Source organism: Molothrus ater, chromosome 20, assembly GCF_012460135.2.
Source record: "Molothrus ater isolate BHLD 08-10-18 breed brown headed cowbird chromosome 20, BPBGC_Mater_1.1, whole genome shotgun sequence".
NCBI lineage: Eukaryota > Metazoa > Chordata > Aves > Passeriformes > Icteridae > Molothrus > Molothrus ater.
Window position 1 is genome coordinate 88,174 of NC_050497.2, and position 25,273 is coordinate 113,446.

The 25,273-nt window shown below is 44.4% G+C and overlaps 1 protein-coding gene across 2 annotated transcripts; it reads left to right on the forward strand.

Moving 5' to 3' along the window:
• Nucleotides 1-83: 83 nt before the first annotated feature.
• On the forward strand, nt 84-25,227 carry LOC118693567 (ficolin-2-like). Of its 2 annotated transcripts, XM_036394241.2 has the most exons (9): nt 84-243; nt 14,103-14,216; nt 14,953-15,006; nt 16,867-16,902; nt 18,262-18,297; nt 20,109-20,236; nt 20,636-20,765; nt 21,300-21,434; nt 22,302-25,227. In XM_036394241.2, the coding sequence occupies exons 1-9, from the start codon at nt 162-164 to the stop codon at nt 22,547-22,549; spliced, it is 963 nt and encodes a 320-aa protein (XP_036250134.1). In that variant the 5' UTR covers nt 84-161; the 3' UTR covers nt 22,550-25,227. The 2 variants fall into 2 exon arrangements, with proteins under 2 accessions (XP_036250134.1, XP_036250133.1); XM_036394240.2 differs by lacking the exon at nt 84-243 and having other exon boundaries at nt 13,793-14,216.
• The last annotated feature ends 46 nt before the right edge of the window (nt 25,228-25,273 follow it).

Here is a 25,273-nt window from a genome sequence, read left to right on the forward strand (position 1 = left end):
CTGGCGTCACCCGCACGCCTCCCACCTGCCCCCGGCGCCGCTGACCCCGCCACCCGTACCCCCACTTAGGCTCCTCTTTTCCTCTCTGCTGGGATGAACTCCCTAAGGAATGCCATTTCCAGCAGCCTGGTCTGCTGGAAAAAGGAGGAGAGGAAGAGGAAATGTGGTGCCAGAGCTGTGTCGTATCAGGTTGTGTTCCCCCCTGGAGACAGAGATCTGAATCTCTGGGCCGAGGTGGAATTGGTGAGTGCTTGGATGAGTGAGAAATACAAAGCTGTGTTTCGTGTCAGGTACATACAAGCAATGTGTGTATTTGTGATTGTGATATGTGTGGAAACCGACCATGGGACAGTTATAAAGACGAATTCTAATAAATAACTGAGGAAGTAGAGCATGGAAGAAGGCCTTTGAATCTATCTTTTGTTCACAATTAACCTTTATAAGTCTTAAGTTGATTTAGGAGCATTTGAGTTTAAGCGTTAAGGATGTTGCTTTTTGACAGGAACTTTCTGCTTGTAGTTAAGCCTTAAAGAGTTTTGCAATAATAACCTTTTGGAGTATAATTTTAGAATATCGCTTTAGTAAGGATCTTTGAAATTATAGATTTAGAATATATAAAAAGGAAACACGCTTATCTCACGCCTTAACAAAACAGTGAAAAGCAGCTTGAGAAAGGAAGATGAACATCAACTCAAGGATTAATAGTTTCGACCAAGGGAAGCTGGACATCACTGTTATGAGATTTATAGTCCTTGCAATCAAAAGGTGGACCCATACCTGGAGAGCTGGACCTCACCAGCTGGGAGACTTCTTCCTTCTTTCGGAAACCTGACCACCACCATCTGGGGATACTCCTTTCAGGGAAACATCCTGAGAAAAACTAAATCACAATAGTGTATAGAATTGCGACATAAAAATTGGGAATAGAAACTGCTGAGAAAGCTTATGAGTACCCCTCTAAATAGCTGTAAGCCTCAACTATCGGTGTGCAGTTGGAGGGAAAACTTCCCCCACGGTACCCAGCGCTGTATTGCTCATACTTTACCATATTAATTAATAAATTGATTGCTGCTTGAATATTGGCCTAGTCAAGCTTCTCATTTATAACATGAGCAATCCAGGGAACAGGGAACTCGGAATCACAGGTGCTGATGGAACCATTGCCTTAGCTTTGTTTAGTTTGTGTCTGTGAGAAGTGGGATTTGGGCTGGTGAGGTGCTGTTGGGAACAAAGAATGGAGTAAATCCACTTCGGGGATACGCAGTGAAGACTGAGTTGCAGGGAAGGATAGTGTTTATAAACTGTATCAATATTCCCCTGAAACTAGGGCTGCAGCAGGGTTTGGTCTGGGCCTTTGAGGATGAGCCACAAACAACCAAGATCCGGAACCCTATGGATGCTTGAAACACTTCCACAGAAAGGCAAACCAGTAATGATCCCAGAGGAAAAATTATAGGTGATTGCTTACGATCCATGGGGAATTTCCTTTGGAATTATCAATCAGAGAGTGTATTGAAGCAGAGCACATCTTTTGCCTCTTTTTCTGGTCTGTAATCTCCACTCTAACTTAAGAGTTTTGTGTGCTCCTGTGGGTGATTGGAGAGACAGGGACTCCATGGTTTGCATGCATAAAGCCAATTTATTCATTCCAAAAGCTCAGTATATATACTTTTTCAGCTATAGCTAAAAATAGCAGTAATCATAACATGTTTCTTAGTAACATTGCTTAATCATAGCTTTGCACAGACTCATACAGGGATGTACAGTCTTTCATGATTTCTCTCAAACAAAATATACCAAGCACACCATTATCTTTTGCTTTCCCCTTCGGGGGTTCTGTCGCAGACATCTTTTTATGAAAAATCCTTTCCTTAGGATTTTTCCTCCTGAGAAGCTGAGAGGCCTTAGGAACAAAATGTAAACAATGGTTATCTGCTGCTGGGGAATGCAACAGGTGGATCTTTGATTGGCCCATCTTGGATGTTTATAATTAATGGCCAATCACAGCCCAGCTGGCTCACACACAGAGTCTGAGACAGCTGCCTTTGTTATCATTCCTTTCTATTCTTAGCTTAGCTAGCCTTCTAATGAAACCTTTTCTTCTATTCTTTTAGTATAGTTTTAATGTAATATATATCATAAAATAATAAATCAAGCCTTCTGTAACATGGAGTCAGATCTCCGTCTCTTTCCTCATCCGAAAACCCCTGTGAACACTGTCACAGGGTTCTGCTTTGTGTTGCCAAGATTTGTGGCCTACCAGAGTGTCTTGGTTTGGGGTGAATTTGGGAGAAAACTTCTAAAGGAGTTCTTGTAGAAAATAGATTTAAGCGACCCCTTTCTTAATTGGTTTTGGAAAATATTTTTTTGGAGAAAAGTGGAAAAATTATTTCTTTAACAGGCAAAGCATTCACTAGCACAAAAAATTAACAAGTTTATTAAACAATAAAACCTCTTGCTGTTCTAAAAGAGATTACAAACTCAGAAAGTCTCTTTTATGGCCTGTAGCTTGGCTGATTCAGTCTCTTATCAGTCTTTTTGGTGCTGGAAATGCCACAGTCCAGACCTGGCCCAGTGGGCCACAGGTGTGAGCTGCCAGTGCTCTTCGGGTTGTTTAGTCCAGAGCAGATTTAAACAGTTCTAAGAAAAAGAGAAACCACAGTCCTGGTGTCCTGGGTTGACCATATGATGCTTTTATCCCCAATCACCTTGTTCTGTTTATGCTGAATAATAAGTTTTGCACCTTTAAGACTTGCTCCAGAGAGTGAAGGGGGGAGAGAAGAAGCGCGCAGTTTTTTTCAGACACTGCACTCACTCCTCCTCATTCCTGCTCCTGGACTGTGTTGTCTGCAGATGGACAGACAGTGGGACAGAGCTCTCCTTTGCTTTTAGTTAGTTTTAGCTTGCTGAGGCAAGGAAGTTCCCTGGAGTGTGATTTTTTTTTCTTTTTTCCTTTTTTTTTTGGACCTCCTGAAACCTGCTCTGGACTGAACACCCAAAAGTGCACCATCAGCTAGCATCTGTGGCCCACCAGGCCGGGCCTGGCCTGTGACATTTCCAGCACCAGAGGGACTGAGAAGAGACTGAGTGAGCTCAGCTGCAACCCGGGGAGGGGACTTTCTCAGTTTGTCATCTCTTTTGGAGCGGCAAGAGGTTTTATTGTTTAATATTGTTTAGGTTTTATTGTTTAATAAACAGGTTTGTTCCACTTTTCTCCAAGGAGGTAGTTTCTCCCGGACTGGTTGGGGGGAAGGGCCAATTGAATCTGTTCTCCTAGAGGAGCCCCTTTGGGGATTCTCTCCCAAATTTGCTCTGAACCACGACACCTGAGTACTTTTCTGCCTTAGCTAGCTAGGAACTAACTAAAAGCAACAAAGGAGAGCTCTGTCCCGCTGTCTGTCTGTCTGCAGACAACGCAGTCCAGGAGCCAGAATGTGGATGGATGAGTGCAGTTTCTGAAAACAAACTTCGTGCTTCTTCTCTCCCCCTCCCTTCGCTCTCAGAACCAGTGGTTCTTAAAGGTGCAAGACTTATTTTTGGGCTAAACAGACGAATGGAAATACAAGCATCATAAAGTCACCCTAGGACACAGGGTTAACATGTCTGTGTCAGTTACAAGCTGAGCAATACTTTCTAGCTGTATTGCCATATGCCCCCATTAAGGCAGCAGTGTGTTTCAGTTTGAAATTTGGGGTGGTTTTGTTTCTTTAGGGTTTGGGATTTTTTCCCAAGTGAATCAGGCCTCCCCTAAATACTCTGTGTTGTTCTATATGGCTGCTTTGGTTATGGGTCAGAGAGAAAGACGGGAAATGACTTTTTATTATCGTCAAATTTTTCCAGACAAAGTGGGATGTTGTCTTGCCTCTCCCCAAAGCACTGCAGGCACATGGAAATAGCTCAGTTCTGGCCCAATTCTCTGAGAAATAACACCATTTGGGAGGTTTAAGTGCTGATTACAACTCTCTTGTCTCCTGGTTGCAAAGGTTCGGTCCTACAGTCCCAGACTGATGAGGGAGAAAAGGAACTTGTGCTATTAATGGAAAAGCTTCTGTCATTCCTTGTGCAGTCTTTTGGTCCTGTGGTCTGTGTGACTGTCTGGTATCTTTCTGACAAGACTTGTTAGAGATTTAGATTTAGGAATTTAATTTGGGTCTGTTCACTACAAAATCTTGCCAAGCCTGAAGGCCTGGGGTGATGACTGCTCTCAGCAAAGGTACTTTATTAATCCTCCGTCAGATTTCCCTCAGTGCTGTGCAGGGAAAGGCAAGGGTTTGGATCAGGAATTCTGCAAGCAGGGCCTGTGTGACCCTTGGCTTCCTCTGTGTGTGTGTCAGTAAGCCAGGGCTGGGACAAGGAAGGATTCGTGGTGGAGGTGTTGCCCTTTGGTGTCATTTTAAAGGTCTGATCCTAGAACATTTTGGAGGGTCTTTCCAGAGATGCATTTGTAGCTAGATCTCATTCCAAGTGCAGCAGTCCAGGGGAGGGTTCTGACCTCTCCAGACTTCTGCTCAGCCAGGCTGCAGCTGTTGCTGGCTCATACTGGGACTGAGGCAGGTTTTCCAGGGAACTGGAAATCAATAAGGACTGGTGCTCTGGAAAGCAGGGGCCTGCAGGGATTGTTTTTTGTGAAGCTGAAATGAAATTTCTAAAAGTAACACAAAATTCAAATTCCTGTAGTTTTTGTGGAGGTCAGGAGAATCAGATCAGAACTGCCTTTTGTGGTAAGAGGGTCTGTGGAGCTGCATCCCTACATTTGGAGTGATCTGCGTGATTAAAATGAAGTCATAGTCCCAGAGGCTAGTTGTTTCTGTTCACTCCTATCCCCAGTTGTCCCCAGCATGTTGCCAATCCAGACTGGTTTCAGACTGTCAGTGCCCTGGTCAATGCAGTCCCCAGTGCCTGAACACAGATCTGGCCAAGTGGCCAATGCCACTTAAAGAGAAATGAGGTTTGCCAGACTTGCTGTGGACGGGAACTACTATGTGCTTGCTTAAGTTTTAAAATTTTGAGTAAATTTTGGATGCATAATCACTTAATTCTGCCTCCAGGGAGAGGGATTTTCTTCACCTCTGTTTACAGATTGTTCTATAGAAAAGCACATAACTTTATGAAGGAAAACAGGAAGTAAAGAGCAACACCCCGTGCTAAACGAGATTATTTTTTTCTTATGGCCATTTATTTTGTGTTAAACCTGTCTTTCCCAGTGTGCTTTGGTGTTTTAGCTATTTGGGAATCATTTCAGACGACTCTTTGCATGAAAACGAGAAGGTGGGGATGAGTGACCAACACCCTGGGAAGGGCTGTGAGTGTGCCTGGATCAGGAGCAAATGGTTAGGGCCTATCTTCTCCTGTTTGGAGCCAGATGTGGCAACACCACAACATAGCAGTGCAGGATCAGTGCCATGGGGAAGGGCTGCACAGCTGCCCTGAGCCCCAGCCTCTGCATCAGCAGGGGTGGGTGGGCAGAACTGCAGCCTCCTTTGCTTCCTTCTGTCTGAACAGCCAGGTTTTGTTTGCAGGGCAAGGTGTGTATCCTTCCTCTTCTCCCCAGTATTTTCTTAATAAGGCGGTACCTGGCTGGCAAGATCTCACATTCTCCCCTCCCCATGCCATCTGTATGAAGTTTCCCAGCCTAGACATCTTTGGTCTGCCACGCCGTACATCACAGCCTCTCCTCCCTCTTGAGCAAGCAGAGGGAAGCAAAAAAAAATCTATAGCTTTCCATCTTCCTCACCTGTCATCAACACTGGCAGCCCTCACTGTGGGGAAGTTTCTAGCAGAAAACATTTCTCCATGTTCATTTCTGAAGGAGAAAGACCAAAAACAAGATGGTGTTTGATGTGATGCTTGTCAGGTCCCCCAGGTTGAAGGCAGTTCAATAGTATTTGAATGGTTACTCTTAATGAAATTGAATAACCTTCCTGGCAGTCTTGGAAGAACAGATTCAATAGCAAGGTATGAATTAAGAGCAGATGGTGACCCAGTACTGGGAAAAAAAGGAAACATTTAAAAGCTGTTGCAGGAAATATTATTGCCTCAATAAAATGTGTAGCATGTCAGGCTGCAATACATCGGACAGTTTTGCCAAGGCTGTACGTGTGGGACAGGTTTGCCCAGGGAGATCAAATGCTGCATCCCAGCAGCAGATGATGCTAACACCAATTCAACAGGAGGGACTGCTCACACTGTGACTGACTCTCTCAATTTGAAAGAGATCATAATCAGAGGTCTTTTTCTTGCTAAAAGTGGCTAATTATAAAAATGTACTGACTCTTGGCTTTGTAGCAGATATGATGAATAATTTTGTTCATCAGATTTTTAAAATTTGTGTTGTTAACTCACTCCTACCCTCCAAGGAGAAAGGGTTTTAAAAGCCCATTTGTTCAGGGAATTGACAACGGTAGATTTTTTTTCTTGTGAGTTTTTAAATGACACCTGGACTTAATTACTCAGAATGAACCTTCAAAAAACAGATCTATCTGAAAGTTCAGATAAGGCAGCAGAAAAAGAGGCAGGATGGAGATTAAGAGATTTCTTTCGTCTATCCATTACAATTTTCTTTTTGTTCCACCAGGAAAAATAACATCCAGTTATTTCCCTGTTGTAGTGTTCTCTTACCTACCCAGATTTCCTACATTGGCTTATTAGTGGATGTACCTCATTATGTAGAGGACCTTCCTGACACCCTGAGAAGGGATCTGTGGAACCCATGCCTGCTAAGAGCTGTATGCTGACAAAGGCTGCATATAAAATATCCTCAATGCTGAAGCCAAATCAAGTAATTCCAAATGAGGCATTCAGAACCAGTGAGTACCTTTGACTGGTGTAGTCTCCCCGAGCCTCGGATTGACATACAGCCTACTGGTCTCACAGAGTTCTCATGAAGGTTAATTATTTAATCTGTCTGAAGCTCACAGTTTGTAATTAAGTCTTCAATTGAAAAGAAAGAAATCAATAATGCTGGATGCAGGGACTAATTTGCAGCTGGAATGTTCTAGTACTCCACACTAAACATAGGAGGTAAGACCAAATACTAAGGTCTGAGAGCTCTTTGTTTTGCACCCTCAGAGAGTCAAGAAAAAATATCAGATGAAATTAGAAGTAATACACTGTATAACTACCTGAGGGTCAAAGTAAGGCACTCCTGGAGCAGCTACTTACACGTAATATACACTTTTATTAGACTATCTTATGTGACTGATTCTAAGATCTTCCTTTTTTATTTTCAGAAAAATATTTTAACCTTTCAGTCACAAAGTTAAGGCAGATAGCTTGCAAACAATATCAGTTTGGATAATTATTTGAAATGGCACCGGTACAGCCCTAGTCCTGCAAATGCCTGTTGAAATACCAACAGAGGATTTGGTCTCTTTTTCTTTCTCTCCAACAGCATTTTCCATGCAAAGTGAATGCTATGGTCATATTTCTGTGTTGTTCAAGAGTTGCTATGTTAGTCTTTTAAAGGAAACAAAGCTGGGCACCAGCTTGCTTTCAGTGTTTCTGCTCTAGCCCTTGTCATTTTTCCTGTTTCCCCAGCCCTCAAGAATTAAAACTGGTGTGTGCAAATAGGAGATAGCCCGGAACAGCTTGCAGGGAAATCTTGTACCCTTGTATGTTCCAAAGACCAATGCTCTATCAGCACATGCTCCAAATAATGAACTACCTTATCAAGGGCTCTAAGCCAAATAAGTAGTAACCAGGAAAACAGGTAGAGGGCTTGAGAAGGTTGCTGTAGGAATGATGGAGGAGTTTGGGTATAAGGAGAATTAGAAACATAGCAAGGAATGTTGGAAACAGGAATGCAAGGAGACAGGAATGGTGGTAGGAAATTTTAGGGGCTTTAAGAAGAAGATTTTGGTAGCTGGGGAAAATATTCTGAGGAGAAATGGGAGAGATGCCAGTCAAAACTAAAAGCTGCTGCTTGCAAGTTTCCATTCAGGTACTGCAGGGAGGTTCTAGATGTTCTCATTTCATTGCATTAGGAAACTATACAAAGCCAAGACAAGCAAGAGCATGGTTCCTCTATAGCTGCACTGCCCTGCAGCCTAATGTGGACACACGTTTATCCTATATCTCTACCCAAGTCTTGTACCATTGAACTTAAAGATGGTCTCTATGAGACAAGCTAAATAAAGAATTTAAATCCTGTAAAATAGAGAGAGCTGGTGTCTCCAAAAGCCATGTTTACTCAGATAGTTACAATTACCATTTCTACAGAATGCTGAGTTACTACTTTAGGCTGCATTTGAACTGGGATAAGGCAGATAGCCTTCCTTTAGACCCATTAGAGTGCACATGGCTTGTGGGGTTAATTTTTGTAGCAGACAATCGCTATTTTGGTTTTAGGTCCCTGGCAATCTTTCAGAAAATACCCATGGACAAAGTTTTCTCCAGCAAGAGAAGTAACTTTATTTTTCACTCTACTTTTAAAAGAAAAAGCCAGGTGCTCCAAATGGAAAGCATATGGCCCCTAGCTAGGAAGCAGTATGTAATTTGTCGCACAGGAGCATAGCCTGGACTTTTGAGCCTGGAGCAAATGAAAGTTACATCTTACTGAAGCTCCCAAACTCTGACAACAGATGTTTCACTGGTGTTCCTCTGCCTAGCTGCAGCTTCCAGACAACTCTTCTGTGGTGAGTGGTCTTGTACTGTATTACTAAGGGATGCTGCCATACTCTTATTTAGACTGTCTAGGTAGGATTAGTTTCTCTCTTTGTTGTTGTTGTTATTCTCATTGCTGTAGACTACCTCCTTTGGCCATTTCTGAGCTCTGTAGTGGAACCAGAGAGCTGGAGACTGTCTGTTTAGGTTTGTGTTTCCATCACCAGTCCCGAGAGTGAGGACTTCAGCAGGGTGGCTGCTAAACAACAGCTTCCATAACAGAAAGTAGAGGAAAACCAAAACCTTACTCCAAAACATTACTGCATTCAGCAAACCTTGTCTTCAGTGTACTTCTCTCCAAAATCTAAAGGAGGCATGTCTTGCAGTTATCCTGGAAGTGAATGATTGTGGAAGTTACACCAATGTAAACCAATTAAATTAATTATAGTGAGCAGTTCTAGAAATAGTTTAATTTTCTATTTCCTGGCAAGTCACTCATTCCTGAAAGGATAAGTATGCATTTCTCCAGAGCAGCAGTGAGCCATACTGTAATATAAAGTAGCCTTTACTTTTCTAGAGCACGAAGGAGACATTTGAACACTATGTAACATTTTCTACAGTCTCTTTTATTTCATTTTGGAATAATTTTTGATTTTGTCTTGGAATTACTATAACTGAAATGCATAGAAAGCTTCACCAATGAGCTCAGAACATTCTCGTAGTGGATGAGGTCTGAGTAGGAAGAACAGGAGTAGACTTGCTTTGTTGGTCCTGTTAGAGGCTAGCCGAAGCATGCAGCATGGCATTAAGGATATTATTTGAACCTGTTTTATTTTAAGAAATGTTCACAGCTATTACTAATAAATACTGAGATGAGGTGTTCCCTGCTGAATGAAATCATCTTCGTATTGGCCACTTTTTCCATGAATATGACAACAGCACATACACAAACATGTGTCCTCACTTTTGATCACTGCAAACAGCCAAGGGGTGTAGATGGCATTCTTCTGGGAACCTTCAGACAGGAGCAGTTTGTTCCAGAGTAACAGCTCCTGTCCATCACACAAGCATGAATTTTACAAAGCTGAAAATGCTGTGTTTAGCAGGATGGCCTCCTTAGGTTTCAAGAGAAGCAAACTCTCAGTTTAAGGCTTCCCATGCTCATCTGTGCTGGCACATTGAATCCTTTCATGTCAGAAATTACCATTTCAGTGGGTGATTTTGTTATGGCACTTTTACTGTTAGGATTGCAAGGCCCTGAAACCCCAACAACATAACCACCAGCTTCCCAGAAAGAAGGCAGGATTTTTTTTTTTTCAGTAACAGCTTTTTTCATTGCTTTTTTATGTCTGTGAAATATGTTTGACATATCTTTCCTTAAATTGTATTTATACTGTGCTACATAATATTACTTCTTTATACATAATCTGTCTTCTCAAATAAGCAGAAATTTAACAGCATCTAGGTTGGCAGTGATGATGTGACGCTTATGGGTAGAACTGGGCACTGAGAAAGGTATTAAAGCTGAAACAGAAATGTTCATTATGCATTTATGTAACTACAGGTTTGGTTGCTCTTTCAGAGACATTGCAATCAATTGAATGGTCTGTCTTTGCTCTTTCTGTCAAGAAATCAAGGTGGATTTGTAATTGAGAATACAGACTGTTAAAACATTGAAGGTAGGAGATTATGGTTTTTTTGCAGTTGTTTTTTATAGGTTTCTTCTGTACAAAAAAGAAATAAGAAGGTGCTCTCCTCATTCTAGAAGAAATTCAGAAAGTGGCTCTGGAGATCTGAAGTCCACATCTTAGCTGGCAAAGTAGGTATCATTGTCTCTGAGCTGCCTAAGCTAAATCAAGGGTGAGGTATGATAGCAGTGGGATAGCAAGGGATCAGGCAAGGATCATCAAAAAAGGGACTTGGGAGTAGATTAAAATCCCACATCCTAAGATTAAAGCAGAGGCTGAATGGACCCAGTTTGTTACACTGCAAGGCCTTTGGGCGAGTTGGGGCTACACTGAAGTTGAGGGAAATGCTGGTTTAGAAAAGACATGACTACATGCACATGGCTTGCTAGTAAAATTGCATGTTAGAGCTCTGGAACCTTATGCACGAGAGGGAGAAACCCAGCACATGAGAATCATAGGTGAGTTTGTGGTTTTGAAAAGGTGTATGTCTTGGTTCATAGCATGCCAGTGGTATAGAGCTATCATCAGGCCACATGTTACATATCACAATGCAGCTGGATGTTGCTTTTGTGAGGGGTGGGTAGGTTTAGGAAAGAAGCTGAGAGTTACCTTATTTTGAGCTATCTTCTCTACCTTGAAGCATCTGGGAAACTGAATTTCAATAATTTGTATTTTGAAACTTATGTGTTCTGGAGTTTCCTACAAAATAGCAACACCGAGGGAAAAAAATTTAAATGTTTTGGAAATAGAACATTGTATTTTCAAAATCACGTTTGTTCTTTGGTAGTGTTGCAAAATGTGGAATATGTCAAGATTATCTGAAGTCAGGATGTTCTTTGATGTAAGATCTTTGTATACTTTCAAGCCTAATCAGCCCTCTGCAACCTTCACTGGGTACTGGCATGAGGAAAAGCAATTAAGGACACATTGATCTCTGCGCCAATTTCAAAATCTACCCCCAGGAGTCTGACCTACTTTGGACTAAGCTTGTTCATTGGCAGTCTCCTCCCTGCTCCCAAAAGTAGCTGCACCAACAAGGACACTGCTGCTTTCCCAGATGAAAGTGGGGAGATATTGATGTCCCCCAGGTTGGATGGAGCTCACAGCTGGTAACACTTAGGGGGATGCATCAGTGCTGGGCAGATACATCACAGCTGCCTTCATAACATACGTTCTCAGCCCAACCCAGACCTGGAACCTGCTAATAGAGTACCTGGAAAAAGCAGGGCAAACATTTTTTATTTATTTTTAGATCTGTCAAGACAGATCTAGCCTGAAGTCCTAGAGAGACTGTAATTATGGGGTAATCTGCAAGGCCTTTGCTTTTTGGAGTAATTTACAAAAGGGAAACAGATGAAGGCAGCAGCTTTTGCCTTCAAGTTGAAACAAGGTATTGCAGATGTTTCCACAAAGAGAGCAGAGGCACTGGGCAGGAGAAGGCTTCTCAGTGCAGGGAGCTAGCTCTACATCACTTCCACCTGCCCCCTAGTCCAGACACCAGTCCACTGCAGATGGACAGCACAGGCTGTACAGATGAGAAAAGAGAGGTGTATAGCTCCCAGTCACCCTAGACAGTCCTGCAGGGATCTCTCCCTCCCTAGCACCTGCCAATCCTTTTTCTCTTTCCTTCTGGGAGGCTTCCTCCTGAACGAAGAAAGGATCTGATCTCATTTTGCCCCAAGAACTGCAACACACCAGTTGCCACAATTGAGATGCTTTTTCTCATGTAAAGCAAAACCCAAACTTGAATGCAGACCATCTTGTCACAATACCTCTGATTTTCCTGCAATTTTTCCATATGGGAGAAGGAAAGTAAGGGGTGCATTTCCCTGCCAGAATTGCTTCTTAGGAATTAAAATTACTGCAACATCTACTGGATTATTATTTTATATTATTACATATATGAATAAGAGTATGCGTATGAGTATATATCTGGGCTATATGGGGGATGCTGAATTTAAGTGGCAATCAAATACTTACCTCTCCCTCACCTTCTTCCATTTGCCTAGCATTAAACTGTCATGTATCATTGGAAGTTGGGCTGTTAGAGACACCTTATGACAGAAGTGCTTGAGGGGGAGCTGTGTTCTGCCTCTGATATCCTGGGAAAAATCTCCAATAAATCAGTCTCCTCTGAACTGAGATGTAACAATAAGGAGGACAATTGCCCTCTACTAAAATTCATAAACTTTACAGACTCTGGGTCTGAAAATAATATGATGAAGCAGATTGGATGTCTAGTAACACTGCCAGAAATGAGCAAAGAACAGGGTGAAAGAAACCAGAAATCCTGCTCACTAATACAATGGACAGTTGGGGGCGGAGGGGGAATCAAACATGCTCTGTCTACCTACCCTTGCCTGAGTTTGAACTCTGTCATTCATGAATCATGTACAAATGGAAGCTTGAAGGGCAAGAAGTGGTGCTGGGCTGACAGGCAGGAAGAGTGCTGGAATGCGATCCAGGCTGTGTAGCCTCTCTCTGCCACTGGCCTCAGCTGACCTTGGGCTTTTGACTCCCAGTGCCTCAGTTTCCCCATCAACACAGTAAATTCTGCTCTTCATAAAGGGCTACTAGCAGGGAGGATGAGGGGAGCTGTCTACACTTAGGTAAATTTGGTTTTGCTGGTTCATTTTATCTAAAATAGAAATACAATATGATAAGGGAAAGGCATCCAAAATTTACTGAGGACAGAGGTGAGGCAGGCCGGGGCAGTGAGGCAAGAACGTTCCCATCAGACTTTTGGAAAGTAGCTTATCTGCAAAATAACTTGAGACTTAGCCAGGCCCCAGACCTGAGAGCAGCCAGTGGGCAAGTACAGAGGTGGAGCTTGCACTGAGGCTGTTTGTTAGATATAAAATGCTTGGATGGGTCAGTGCTGACCATAGCACCCGGGAAGTGGCTGAGGGGAGCTGTGCAGAGCAGCACTGGCCATGGGGACAGCAGCCCCAGCCCTTTTGGTACTGCTCAGCCTAAGAGTGACTATTTGTGATGCTGAGGACACCTGCTCAGGTGAGTAAAACACAAACCTTACTGCCATCTCATTGAGAAAGCCTGTTTCATCTCCCCTGATAAGAGAAGGAGGTTGGGAAGGGAGGGGGGAGAGGGGAGAAGTAGCATATGGGTTTTTTTCCTTCTATGCTTTTTTAAATTCAGCTGCCAGTGGGAGGAGAGTAAGGGGAGGCTGAAGTCTCAGCAGCTGTTTAAGAAAGCTACTGGCTCCAGTTAGTGATGTAACATCGTTCCCTGACCAGTGGGGTGTCTAGGAACAGACAGTCTTCAGTGAAGTTTTCCCCCCCCATTTGGTATGTTTTTAGTAGGGCCTCCGTGCAGTTACCAAACGATACAGAACAATACAAAGGATCAGTCTGGGGATGCTGCACAGCACAGCATTCTGACTGTATCCCCAAGAAGGCCTGGGGCAATTTCAAACAGGCCTGCCATCAGGAAATTTAGAAGAACTCTTACCCTTACTGTCCACAGATCCACCAGTGTCACTTACTCTGCTATCAATACCCCACTGGGGCACCTCTCAGCTTATGTTTTATTAACTACAGTATATTTGTCATGCATGCAATGTCATATATATCAGCCTCCTCTCCTACTGAACTCCCCTGAAGCCAGAGAGATGCAGAGTCTGGCTCCTCTAATATGTGAGATCCTCACTGCCATCTGTCAATCCATTCAACACCCTGATACTTCCATACTCAATGCTTTTGATTACACTGTTCCTCAACTTCAAAGGATTTGGTTTCCTCTCCAAGACATTTCAGAGCCTTAATAATCTTCACAAAGACTGTCTTCATTTCTCAGAGGTGAGAATAGTGGGACTGCGTGATGCTGACCGACTTGCCATTCTTCAAGGATGTCCAGGGATCCCAGGTGTCTCTGGCCCAAAAGGAGAAGCAGGTCTCCCAGGAACAAAAGGTGAGGCCCCCAAAACCAGTGATCAACACTGTGAGATGAGATGGTTTTGTTCCTTTGCATAGGAGAAGCAAGCTGAGGCTGGAGCAGTAGCTGGCCTGGCACTGGCTGCTGTGAGGAACTGGAGAACTGGAGTGAAAAACACCCCAATTAAACATATGCTGGTAGACATGGAGTGACCTGTTTCTTCCTTAAGTCCTGTCACAAATCTGATGTGATCTTGGGGTGTGAAGTATCTCATTCGTTTCTTCTACAGAAAATCATCCATTTATTTTTTGGGTCTGTATTCAAGAGTCTGGGTGGGAGGGAGGCTAAAATGCTCCTGCCTGTTTTTTGGGGAACAGTGTGGGAAATGTACTGGCAACCCCTATTCCGGGGAGTAAGGGAGATGGGGTTCCTTCAGAGTTTTCATAGCCAACTCACAGAGAAGGTCAATCATGTCAGCTGAGCGAGATGATCCACCATAGCAAAATCCATGGACTGGCTCCACGATGTATCAAAGCTCATAAGAATTCATATGTGAACTGCAAATTTAGACTTTGAATGGCAATACCAGTGTAGTAAGGCTTCAATAGAAAAAAAGGAGTAAGGTAAAAGAGTAAAACTAAGTTACAAGACTGAATCTGATTACCTCAGCTCCCCCATTTCTGTGAAAGCCAAGGCCCAGTTGCCCAGGCTTCTTTGACTCCCCGCTCTGGTCAGTTTGTAACATGCACATAAAAAATTAATCTCTTTGCAGGAGAAATGGGAGACCAGGGATTCCCCGGGAAAGCAGGACCACCTGGTGCAAAAGGTAATGTGTAACATATGCAGCTCTAATCTGTAAATGCCCCCAAGCTCGGGACATGCATTAGGAGACTGGGTCTACAGAGGTGAACTGCAGGACTGGCCATAGGCTAAGAAATGGTGCTGAAGTAGCATAGGAAAAGCCTGATTTGGGGTATGGCTCTTGCATGGAGTGAACACTAGAAACAGTGTCCTTGAGTGTCTGGGACCACAACACAGAAGAAGATACCACTCTTCTCAGAATTTCTCACTGACCCTAAAATCAGACCTCTTCCCATTCCCTATTCCTACCCTAACTTTCCCCCAGCACAACAAGCCTGCCCAAATGCCCCCAGCCCTGAGGAGCTTTGGAGCTCTCCATGGAGCTTCAGCCCAGAGGCCTGATGCAGAGGCACTATGCTGAGTGCTTGTTCTGCCAATTGACAGGGGCAATTTAAAGAACATACCAATGGAAAGAATGGTCTTATTTTACTATGAATATAGAAGTAATACATAAGTTAAATAATACATTCAATAAAACTATATGCTTGGCTTTGGCAACAAGCAAAAAATTAGCAAGGTAATGCACCTGATCATTACTTTACAAGAGGCAGGATAGTGATTTAGAAGGATACATCACTAATTTCCTAAGTACTTTAACATCATCCAGTTGCTGGGGAGCCCTGTTTCACAGAGAGGACCTGGACAACCCTTCCTGGCAATTGGGGAAATCCTGCATGGTGTAGGAGATCCCATAGGTGAGGTCTCTGGATTTCCCCTGAAAGGGAGTCCAGTGTTTATAGGCCCAAATCAGCAAGTCAAAGTGACTCGATTTTATTTTTAGCTCAGGAATGCCTGAATCTGATGGCATGCTTTCTGCTTAGCCAGGGCCAGCGCTCAGCCAGAGCCCAGGTCTTGGCTGGGAGGGTTTTCCCCTAAAATACCTTACAAACAAGCCTCTCAGTTGGAAAAGTTTCTTAAAATTATACATTTCTTGCAGATAGCTACAGAAGGTTATAAACAGTTAGCATAAGCATCTTTGTCATCTATTTTTAGGTAAATAATACTGATGGTGTTAGTCACACAATATTCACGATCCATCTTGTAAGTCTACTCTGGCTCAGCCCTGCTGCTCAGGCCTAGGCATATCATTGCTTTCAGCAGCTCAGCCTTCCACTCGGTGTGCAGTGCCCACTTGACCACAAGAACGAGATCAAACATTGGCACAGAATGAGGTTTCCTTTGTAATGGGATGAACCCCTGAAGAGGACGATGTTTATTGAGAAACTGGCTTTCACTGCCCAGGCTTGCTTAGGACCTTCAGCAGGAACGTGCTGCAAATACTGGAAAAGTGTCTCTACTAAAGAATCCAGCTGCCAGCACAAGGGAACTTGTGTAGGGACTGAGCAGCACTGACTAACTAAAGGGAAGACACCCCTTTTTACGTGCTGAATATGAAGCTATTTCCTGGCCAAAAGTACCCAAGACTTGAACTGAAATGCCAGCAGGAGATGGACAAAACCACTGAAAAACCCTATTGATCAAAATCTCCTAAGTGCCTGACTGTAAAGAGAAAGCCCCCACAAAAAGTCACTGAAATGGAACTGTGAAGCCCCATACATTCCAAGAGAGGGAGAAGCAGCTCTCTCTCCTCTATATCATGCTCTTCTTGCTGTTCCTGAGAGATACTGCTGATCAAGAGAACAGCCAGGCTGAGGCAGCAGCACCACCTGGGACACTCAGCCAAGCACTGTAGCTTTGCTCCTCTTGACAGCCTCTCTTGTACATTTGAGACATATTGAGGGGCTGGAGCAGCCATTTGTAGAGGCACAGTAATTCATTTGCATTGGATAGTCTGTGATGAGCATTTTCCTCTTGTATTTTGTAGGAGCAGCTGGAGAGCCTGGCTTCCCAGGACTGAAAGGTAAATCACACTGTGCTGAATTTATCATGTGAGCTACTTTGTAAACTTCTACCCTGTGCTGTTCTCCTACATCAGATGAGAGCAGTCACAGAGACTGGATGGGGCTGTTTGCTGACAGTTATACCTCATCATAGGCTCTGCCCTGGTGCAGGTGCTGTGGGTAGTCCTGCTCCCAAACCAGATGTTCAGCAGCAGGTGCTGTCCTCAACTCAGGCAGCTGGTGCTGCCACCTGGCACCATCAGCTGCAGAAGCCACAGGGCTGAGGGACCAGCCAGATTTGGGCAGATCTCTTAATATTCTCATGCTATGGCAAAATGCAGAAGCTCAAATGAAATTCAGTTGCTGCTAGTGCCAGAGGAACGTGTCTCTACCAGCACTAGCAATAAGGTATTAGGGAAACATGGGTTTTTTTCCCTTATGCCATCATCCTGCATGTGAAGGCCAGAGGCACCCACCACTGAGCACCAGTCTGCACTGTGGCTTCCCTCTCTGGAATTTGGCTGGCAATCACTGGGTCCAACACCACTGGTCTGGCAGATGGTTCTAGTGCTCCAGTTGTCACTGCTGCTCCCAAACCACTGGCTGAAGCCCTGTACCAGCAGCAGCCATTTCCCTGATGGGACTTGTAACTCTGCCTTTCCAAGGTGCATTGCTTCCTCCTTCCCACACTCGCCCACTCCTATCCCACGTGTCCTAGCCCAGTGGGACTCACTGGCACAAACTGCTGGTAGACAGCTCCATGGGCTGCACAGCAGCAAGCAGAGCAGCTGGGTCCAACAGAGACATGTCCTGTGTCAGTCTCACCATTTGGACCTCTAAGCCCTAAAACAGATGCCAGCATGAATTAGATCACGCCAGGGCCAACAGGCCAAGAGAGGCATGGCTGCCACTCCTTGTGCATAAATAGATATTTTTTATATATATATATATATATATATATATATATATAAAATTTATATTTATAGTGTACCCCCCAGTGGCCGCCCCATGATGTACCTTCTGGTCAACCTGGAGAGCTCTTCCAAGTGTCTGAAGCAGCTGGGTGTCATTGCTGTAGTTACAGGGGTTTGTGACTTGGCTTCCCACCTGCCTCTCTGTGCTTTCCTAGGTCTGTGCAGATAGGCTGGTGGGCCTCCTCTGGTGGGCCTGGTAGCAGCCAGGACAGCTTATACTGAGCAACCCTTCCTACCTGCTTTCTCTATGCCTTTCATTTGCTTGGTGCAGATGAGCCAAGCACTTCCTCTAACATAACAGCTCTCCAGTGCAGCAGGATTTGTCTTGGCAAATCTCAAGTACTGGGAAGGGGAGTGCTGGGTATGGAAGGTGAAGAGCAATTGATGGTGTTGTTTGTCCAACAGGAACAAAAGGAGAGCCTGGATTTCCAGAAATATGGGGTAAGTTTCATCCTAGGTCTTCACAACACTGGTTAGCTTTGCAGAGTGGATGGTGGTGGACTACCTGCACCAGAAGTCAGGACAGGATAGGAATAGAAACAAGTTCAGAGTGACATTGAAGAATGGAGTAAGGAAATATCACTGTTATCTTTGCGTCTCACAGACACATGCAGCTTCTGTGGGTCTACTCTGTACTCCAGCCATGCTGAGAAAGTCAGGTCCTCTGAGCACTACTTAAATGTCCTGTTCTCCATGTGTCCTGGAGGAGATCGATTTGAATTTTTCAGAGACTTGGTGTCCTGATTTCTAAGATGAAACCACTGCAAACACCTGTATGGACATGTGGCTACTTCAAAGGCAATTATACTCCTGCACTTGCAGTGACACCTTTAGTATTTGCGGAGTTCATACGTGTGATAGTGCTCAGACTAACTTATTCACTGGAAGAAAAAAAGAAAAATAAAAGAAACAATTTTCAGTCGCCCCATCTGTCTCCATGAACTAAGGACAGCTACAAACTGCTCTGGCTACAGCTGGGTGCTGTAGGGCCACAATAAAGGCTCAGACAGATCAAAGCTGCTGTAACACCTGACAGATTGGGATGCCACTGAACTGGTTCCTTGCTGCCCCAGACACTTCTCTGGGCATGTAAAAGATTTGACTAATAGGAAGGAAAAGGAAAAGGCCAAGCCCAGGACCATCTCCCTCCTAGGAGAGCAGGATACCCTGCCTGGTACAGCTGTGTATGCATGTATCACACACAGCACACTGGGACACATGCACCACCAGCGCCACCATCTCTGATCATCCTCCCAGGCTTTCCCTAAAACAACTACTGATGCAGCTGTAGGTTGGGATGTCTGATAGGGACAATTCAGTCTCCTGTGAATCTGAACTTCTGTCAGCAGGTATGGTTTTGGGGAGGGAAAAAAGTATACATAAGATGCATATATATGCACACACACACACACACATATATATATACAGGTACATATTCAAAAGCACTTTGTTTCTTGGGGAGACCTTAGTGTGGCCTTCCAGTACTTAGGGGGTGCTTATAAAAAAGCTGGAGAGTGATTTTTTTGCATGGGCAGTGACAGGACACTGTCACTGTGTGATTTACAGAACAATTTACAGCTAAAAGAGGAGAGATTGAGATTAGATATTAGGAGATGATTCTTTACTCAGAAGGTGGTAAGACCCTGGCACAGGTTGGCCAGAGAAGCTGCGGCTGCCCATCCCTGGAAGTGTCCAAGGCCAGGTTTGGATGAGACTTGGAGCAACCTGATCTAGTGGAAGATGTCCCTGCCCATGGCAGGGCGTGCAATGAGATGAGCTTTAACGTTCCTTCCAACCCAAACCGTGGGTGATTCTATGATTCAATCCATAAAGGATGAGCTGAACACTGTTCACTGCCTCACAGGGAGCTGTCCTGTGTCACTAACTCCTTTGCTGTCAACTGCACACCCACTCTCTGTGCCCTGCATACATTCTGGAGCTGGGACAAATTTCTGGATCATGAGTTTGTCATCTTTTTCAGAGCAGCTCCATCATCCAGATCCCCAAAAGTCATTGCAGATGAGAGGAGTCTCAGCACCTTAGACTATCTTTCTTAGAAGGTGCCCATCTCCCCTGCAACATATGGGCCCAGAAGCCAGGGCAGAGTTTGGCTCCCAGCAGCTCTACACTAAGATCCTGCATTACAAAGAGCCACCTGGTTGCTGAAGGGATCAAAGGCTCAAGGCTAACGTGCTCCTGTGATCAGTAAACACATTATAACTCTTTCCACTTGATCTCTTTGATTTGTACAGAACCGGGGAACTGCCAAGAACTGTTGGCCAAAGGGAAGATTTTGAGTGGCTGGTACACAATCTACCCCCAAGACTGCAATGCCACCACTGTCTTCTGTGACATGGACACGGATGGTGGGGGATGGATTGTGAGTAGGATGAGGAGAGGGAGGTTTACATGTTCCTACAGAGATTCTTGTTAAGGCTGCAAAGGATGGCTCAAAAATAGAAACACACAGCTGAAGTTCACACCTGCAAGCCAGAGTGAATCCCTCTGGACACAGGGGATTCCCCCAAGACTTGTCTCTGGAAGCAGGCTGAGTGCCACAGACCCACTCCCTGCTTAAATCAGCAAATAATTTCCTTTTCATTTCCAAGGGCATATGGAAGAGATCATTGAGCAAGGGATTCTTGTGGGATTTGCTCCCCAGACACCTACAAGAGTGTCCTGATGCAGGGGAAGCATTCACCATGGTGGGCATGTCCCCCAGGAGCTGTGGGTGCTTTTGAGTGAGGGATGGGCTGGTAGGGCTGAGGGTCTCTTTCAGGTTTTTCAGAGGCGCTGGGATGGGTCAGTGAACTTCTTGCGAGATTGGGATTCATACAAACGAGGCTTTGGCAACCAGCTGACGGAGTTCTGGATGGGGAATGAGAACATCCACTTCCTCACCTCTCTGGGTAAGGTCTGCCTCTGTCCCAGGCTGGGGCCATGAGAGTCCAACCCCTATACGACATTGGGTCATTGCAGACCTCTGAGTTTCTCATATTCATCTGAGGCCCCCACTGTTAATCCCAAACATGATGCAGGCTCTTGCAGCCTACTGCACACTGGAAACTGAACTCTAAAAAAAGCAAAACTAGAAGTCAGGGAAGAGAATGAACTAGCTGCATGATCTACCCTGGAGACAGGCCAACACATCTTCCTACTTGGACTGTTTGTGATGGCATCATCTGGTCCATACACAGCCTTGGAGTTACAGCTGTGTGCAGGACTCCTGCCCATGACCACCCAATATCATATCTGAAAAGGTGCTTCCCTAGAAAACCATCAAAGGTATAGGAGGCTCTGCAGGAATTTTAAGGAAATCAAAATCTCTCAAGTAGTGGCAGCTCCTCTCAAGTTAGCTCACAGCACCTTAAACCCTCCACTCTGAAATCCAGTGGCATACTCACCATCTGCCCTGCACCACTGCTGTCCATCTTCTCTTCTAGGACCCTGTGAACTCCGTGTTGACCTCAGAGACTTTGAGAACAACTACTATTTTGCCAAGTATGCTTCATTCAGAGTTTTAGGAGAGTCAGAGAAATACAGACTGATTCTAGGAGACTTCCTTGGTGGAAACGCTGGTAAGTTTGAGGCAGCTCACTGGGAAAGTCTGTTTCCTAGAGCATTTCAGAAGTGTTCAGCTTCTATGCAGAGATGTATCACGCACACTCCTTGTATCAGCTACATTTTGGGTCAGTTTTTTAAAACTGGCCATGGTACCTCAGGTACTGAGTGACCTCTGGGTACAGGGATGGAGGGGGACATGCATCACCCGAAGAAATGTGATTCAGAGCATTACCTTCAAGCCCAGCCCTATGGTTTAGCAGCAAATGAGCCCGGTCCTGGGCAGCACCCCATCCAATTGACCTTCCCAACAGCTCTGCATCAGCCAGGTCAAGGTCTGCTTTTGGTTACATTGGCAGGAGACATTTGCCCAGGAGGTCTAGCATTTCTAGGGCTGGGGTGCTGTTCAATACCTGCAGCATCAGCACTCCATCCTCTTAATACCCTATTTTTAATATATTTTTTTAAGTAAACAAATCTTCTTCAAAATTCAATATCCATCATTCAGGAATGAGTGAAACCAACACCTGAGAGAGCAGTGCTCTAGGTTTCTGTGGGTTTGCACACTGCAACCTTGTCTGGTAATTCAGACCTGTATATCTGCAGAGAACCTGAGCATTCCAAGAGAAGTGACATCTGTGTACCTGTGAAAAGAATCTGGCCCACTTGATTCACAGGCATAGATAAATTCTCCATTTGTTTTAGCAGAGCTAAGAATACTTTTGTCCAAGACAAGGAGGAAACCTGGGCAAGAGAGCAGCAGGATTTATACAACCTGCCTTGCACCTGGGAAGGGCCACTGGTGCCCAGCAGGGGTGCACAGACACATCAGTGTCCTGTTTGTGATCCCTACTGCATTAACTGTGAACGTGTGCTCTCTGCAGGGGATTCTTTATCGTACCACAGGGACATGCCATTTTCAACAACAGATCACGACAATGACATGAGTTCCTTTAACTGTGCCACAGAATATAAGGGAGCGTGGTGGTACAATGACTGCCATTACTCCAACCTGAATGGGATGTACTGGATGGGTGCGCATGGGAGCTATGCTGATGGCATCAACTGGAAGACAGGCAAAGAATACCACTACTCCTATAAGCAAACGGAAATGAAGTTCAGGCCAGTTTAACATGGTGACAGGGTGCCTGACTAGGTCCAAGAGGTGCCACTCACCCACCAACAGAAGACACAAAACAAAGTTGCTTGGGGACAAAAATGGACCAGAAAGGGTACTACAGGTTGTCCTTTCTGCCTAGAGCAGGATTTTTGAAGCCAGAAGATATCGGTACTGGTTTGAGCTTCTGTAAGCACCAGATCCTGACCCTCTCTCACCCTGACTACCTTCAGCAGCCCCACTGATGCAGACTGAGCCCAAGCACCTTCTTCTGAAAAGTGTGTTATCTTGATTTAAAGACCAGGTGATGAGTGGGGCCAGCGCACCTCAGTAAAGCTCTCTGATATTACGACCCTAAATGGTAATTACTGCTAATCTCCAGTACAATCCATGTATATGAAGACTCCAATATGCATGCAGCCTCTTTCTATTGGACCCAAGAGCCATCCAAAAGGCACTGAATTCCTGACCTGTCCCACTCTCCCTGCAGGCTGTGATGGAGCCACAACATAGAACAGTATGGAAAAGACTGAGCTTCCAGCACAGTATGTAGGAATCCACAAAATCTGAGGGTTTTGGGAAAGCTGCAAAAGGCAGGCCTCAGAGACAGCAGAACTGTGATTAGAGCTAAGCAGTAGCCATGAGATAGGTAAGCAGAAAAATTATTTAAAAAGTAGAAAAGCAAGGACAAATAGAACAATGGTCTGTGTATTAACGTTTGTCTAGAATAACTCCCTAAGCTACAGAAAAGTTTATCTAGCAAGATATTAGGAAGTTTGAAGTTAATAATGTGCATTGTGTTTTAAGGCTTACAAGTAGGTATTGTATTCGAAATAAGCAAGCATTGTTTTAACCAAAGGTACATGTGCTTATAGTGGTTGGATAGAACTACTGTCAATATGCTTTTGCTTTGTGTGATTGGTCAAAAAACTCATAAAGTTGTAACATTGAGTTCTTGGTCTGCTGCCTGGGATGTGAGCTGATGGCATCTTCCTATTGTCATAACCATGTAATGAGACTGATGCTGGAAAATAAAACAGCTCAAGGCACGGTCCACAACAGTCCCGTCCTGTTTGGGATTTGTACACATACCCCTGGCCAGCAATACAGTGCTATCAGTATCAGCACTACCAGTTTCCCATTTCTTTCCCCACATGTTCCAGGACCTCAGGTGGGACCCCAGCTCCTGGAACCACAGCAGAGTTGCTCAGCACTTCCCACCAGGACACAGCTGCAGCTGGGCCCAGAGCCAACTTTAGCCATTCTTCCAGGGCATGTTTCTAGATCTCATTAGTTGCTGTGGACCAAGAGCTGTATGCAAAACAGTCTGTTCAGCATCATGTGTCGTACCAAGACACTATAGCAGTTCCAAGTCAAGCCTTGCATATGTGGTCATCGTTTACAGTGCCAGTACCTTCCACTTCATCTCGTTTCCAGCAGCGTTTGAGGGTGGCCTATCTGCTGGTGGGTGGACACAGTTCACCTGCTTCATGTATTGTATTTGACTATTAGCAGAACTGGGTCTCTTCTTCTTGCAGTTATGCTGCTGGACTCCTCGCCATAGCTGACAGAGGAGAGCCAAGTGCTAACTCTTCACTGCAGGGATAAACAGAGACAGCAGAAATAGAGTATTTCTTTGTGTTATGTTTCTAATGGTCCCAGGTTTATTTCACTGTATATTGCACAGATATGTAGGAAGGGCAGCTCCAGCCCTACAAGACAGAATCCAAACCCTGTGGGTGAGAAAAGTGAGAAGGTCGCTCAGCCTGCCACAGCAGGTCAACAGTGCGCTAAGAAATAAACCTGAAGGTTTGCATCTCCCCACTCACTCCTGTCTCAGTTTACTTCTTTTCAGTTACACAAGAAAGAGTGTGTCTGAGCAGAGAAGTGCACACTGAAAGCCTCATAGTTACTTCTCCCTCTCCAGGAGCTCTGTCTTGTTTTTCTGCTACTCCCAATAAGATTCACATGCCCTCACCAGTACCAAGGTCCCAGAATATTCCGCTGTATCTCACCCATCTGCTGCTGATGCTGTCTTCCAGGAGTAGCTTCTCAGAGGTGCAAGGTACTACCAGAAACTTCTTTGCAGAGATGTATAAGCAGGTGCTGATATAGTCCGCTATAAACTAGCTAAAAGTGCTAAATCCCCTTTCTCTGCTCACCTCTAGCTTCTCCTCTTACTACACAGAAACCTTCAATGCTTAAATTTTGCTTGTAAAGGACACTGATGAGACTTTAAACAGACAACTTACTACACAGAAATAAAAGAACTACTAGTAGGTAAAATACAGTGCATGATAAAGGTACCTATATTATATCTAGTGAAGAAATAGTATACATTAAGATTCAGTGTAATTTACCACTAAATGGATGAGGGAGTGTTGAGGGTTTCTTGCAGGACAAAGGACATATATGCACAATCCAGTCTTCGTAGAAACTGAATAAAGTCACAATGCCCTTGAAGAACACAAAAGAAGAAGAACATGCTCAGCGGCAGACAGTTCAGGATGTAAAGGCAGACAAGAAAACCGCAGTGAGACGCATGAAGATGAAATACTAACTAAAATTAACTGAAAGCTTAAAACGCATGCACAGAAGGATTTAACCAATCATGTATTAGCTTGAGGCATGAACAATAGAACACAGTATAAATATAGCTTGCTTTTTCAATAAATTGGCTTCACTCGATCACATTGATCATGGTGTGATGTCCCATTCCTGATCCTCCGCAATAATGGA

Bases quoted from the DNA above. Each gene is read 5' to 3' on its own strand.
- LOC118693567 (XM_036394240.2), top strand. From the start codon at position 14,000: ATGCTTTTGATTACACTGTTCCTCAACTTCAAAGGATTTGGTTTCCTC. The intron at 14,217-14,952 runs GTGAGGCCCCCA...ATCTCTTTGCAG, and splicing joins AGGTCTCCCAGGAACAAAAG to GAGAAATGGGAGACCAGGGA. The intron at 20,237-20,635 runs GTGAGTAGGATG...GGTCTCTTTCAG, and splicing joins CGGATGGTGGGGGATGGATT to GTTTTTCAGAGGCGCTGGGA.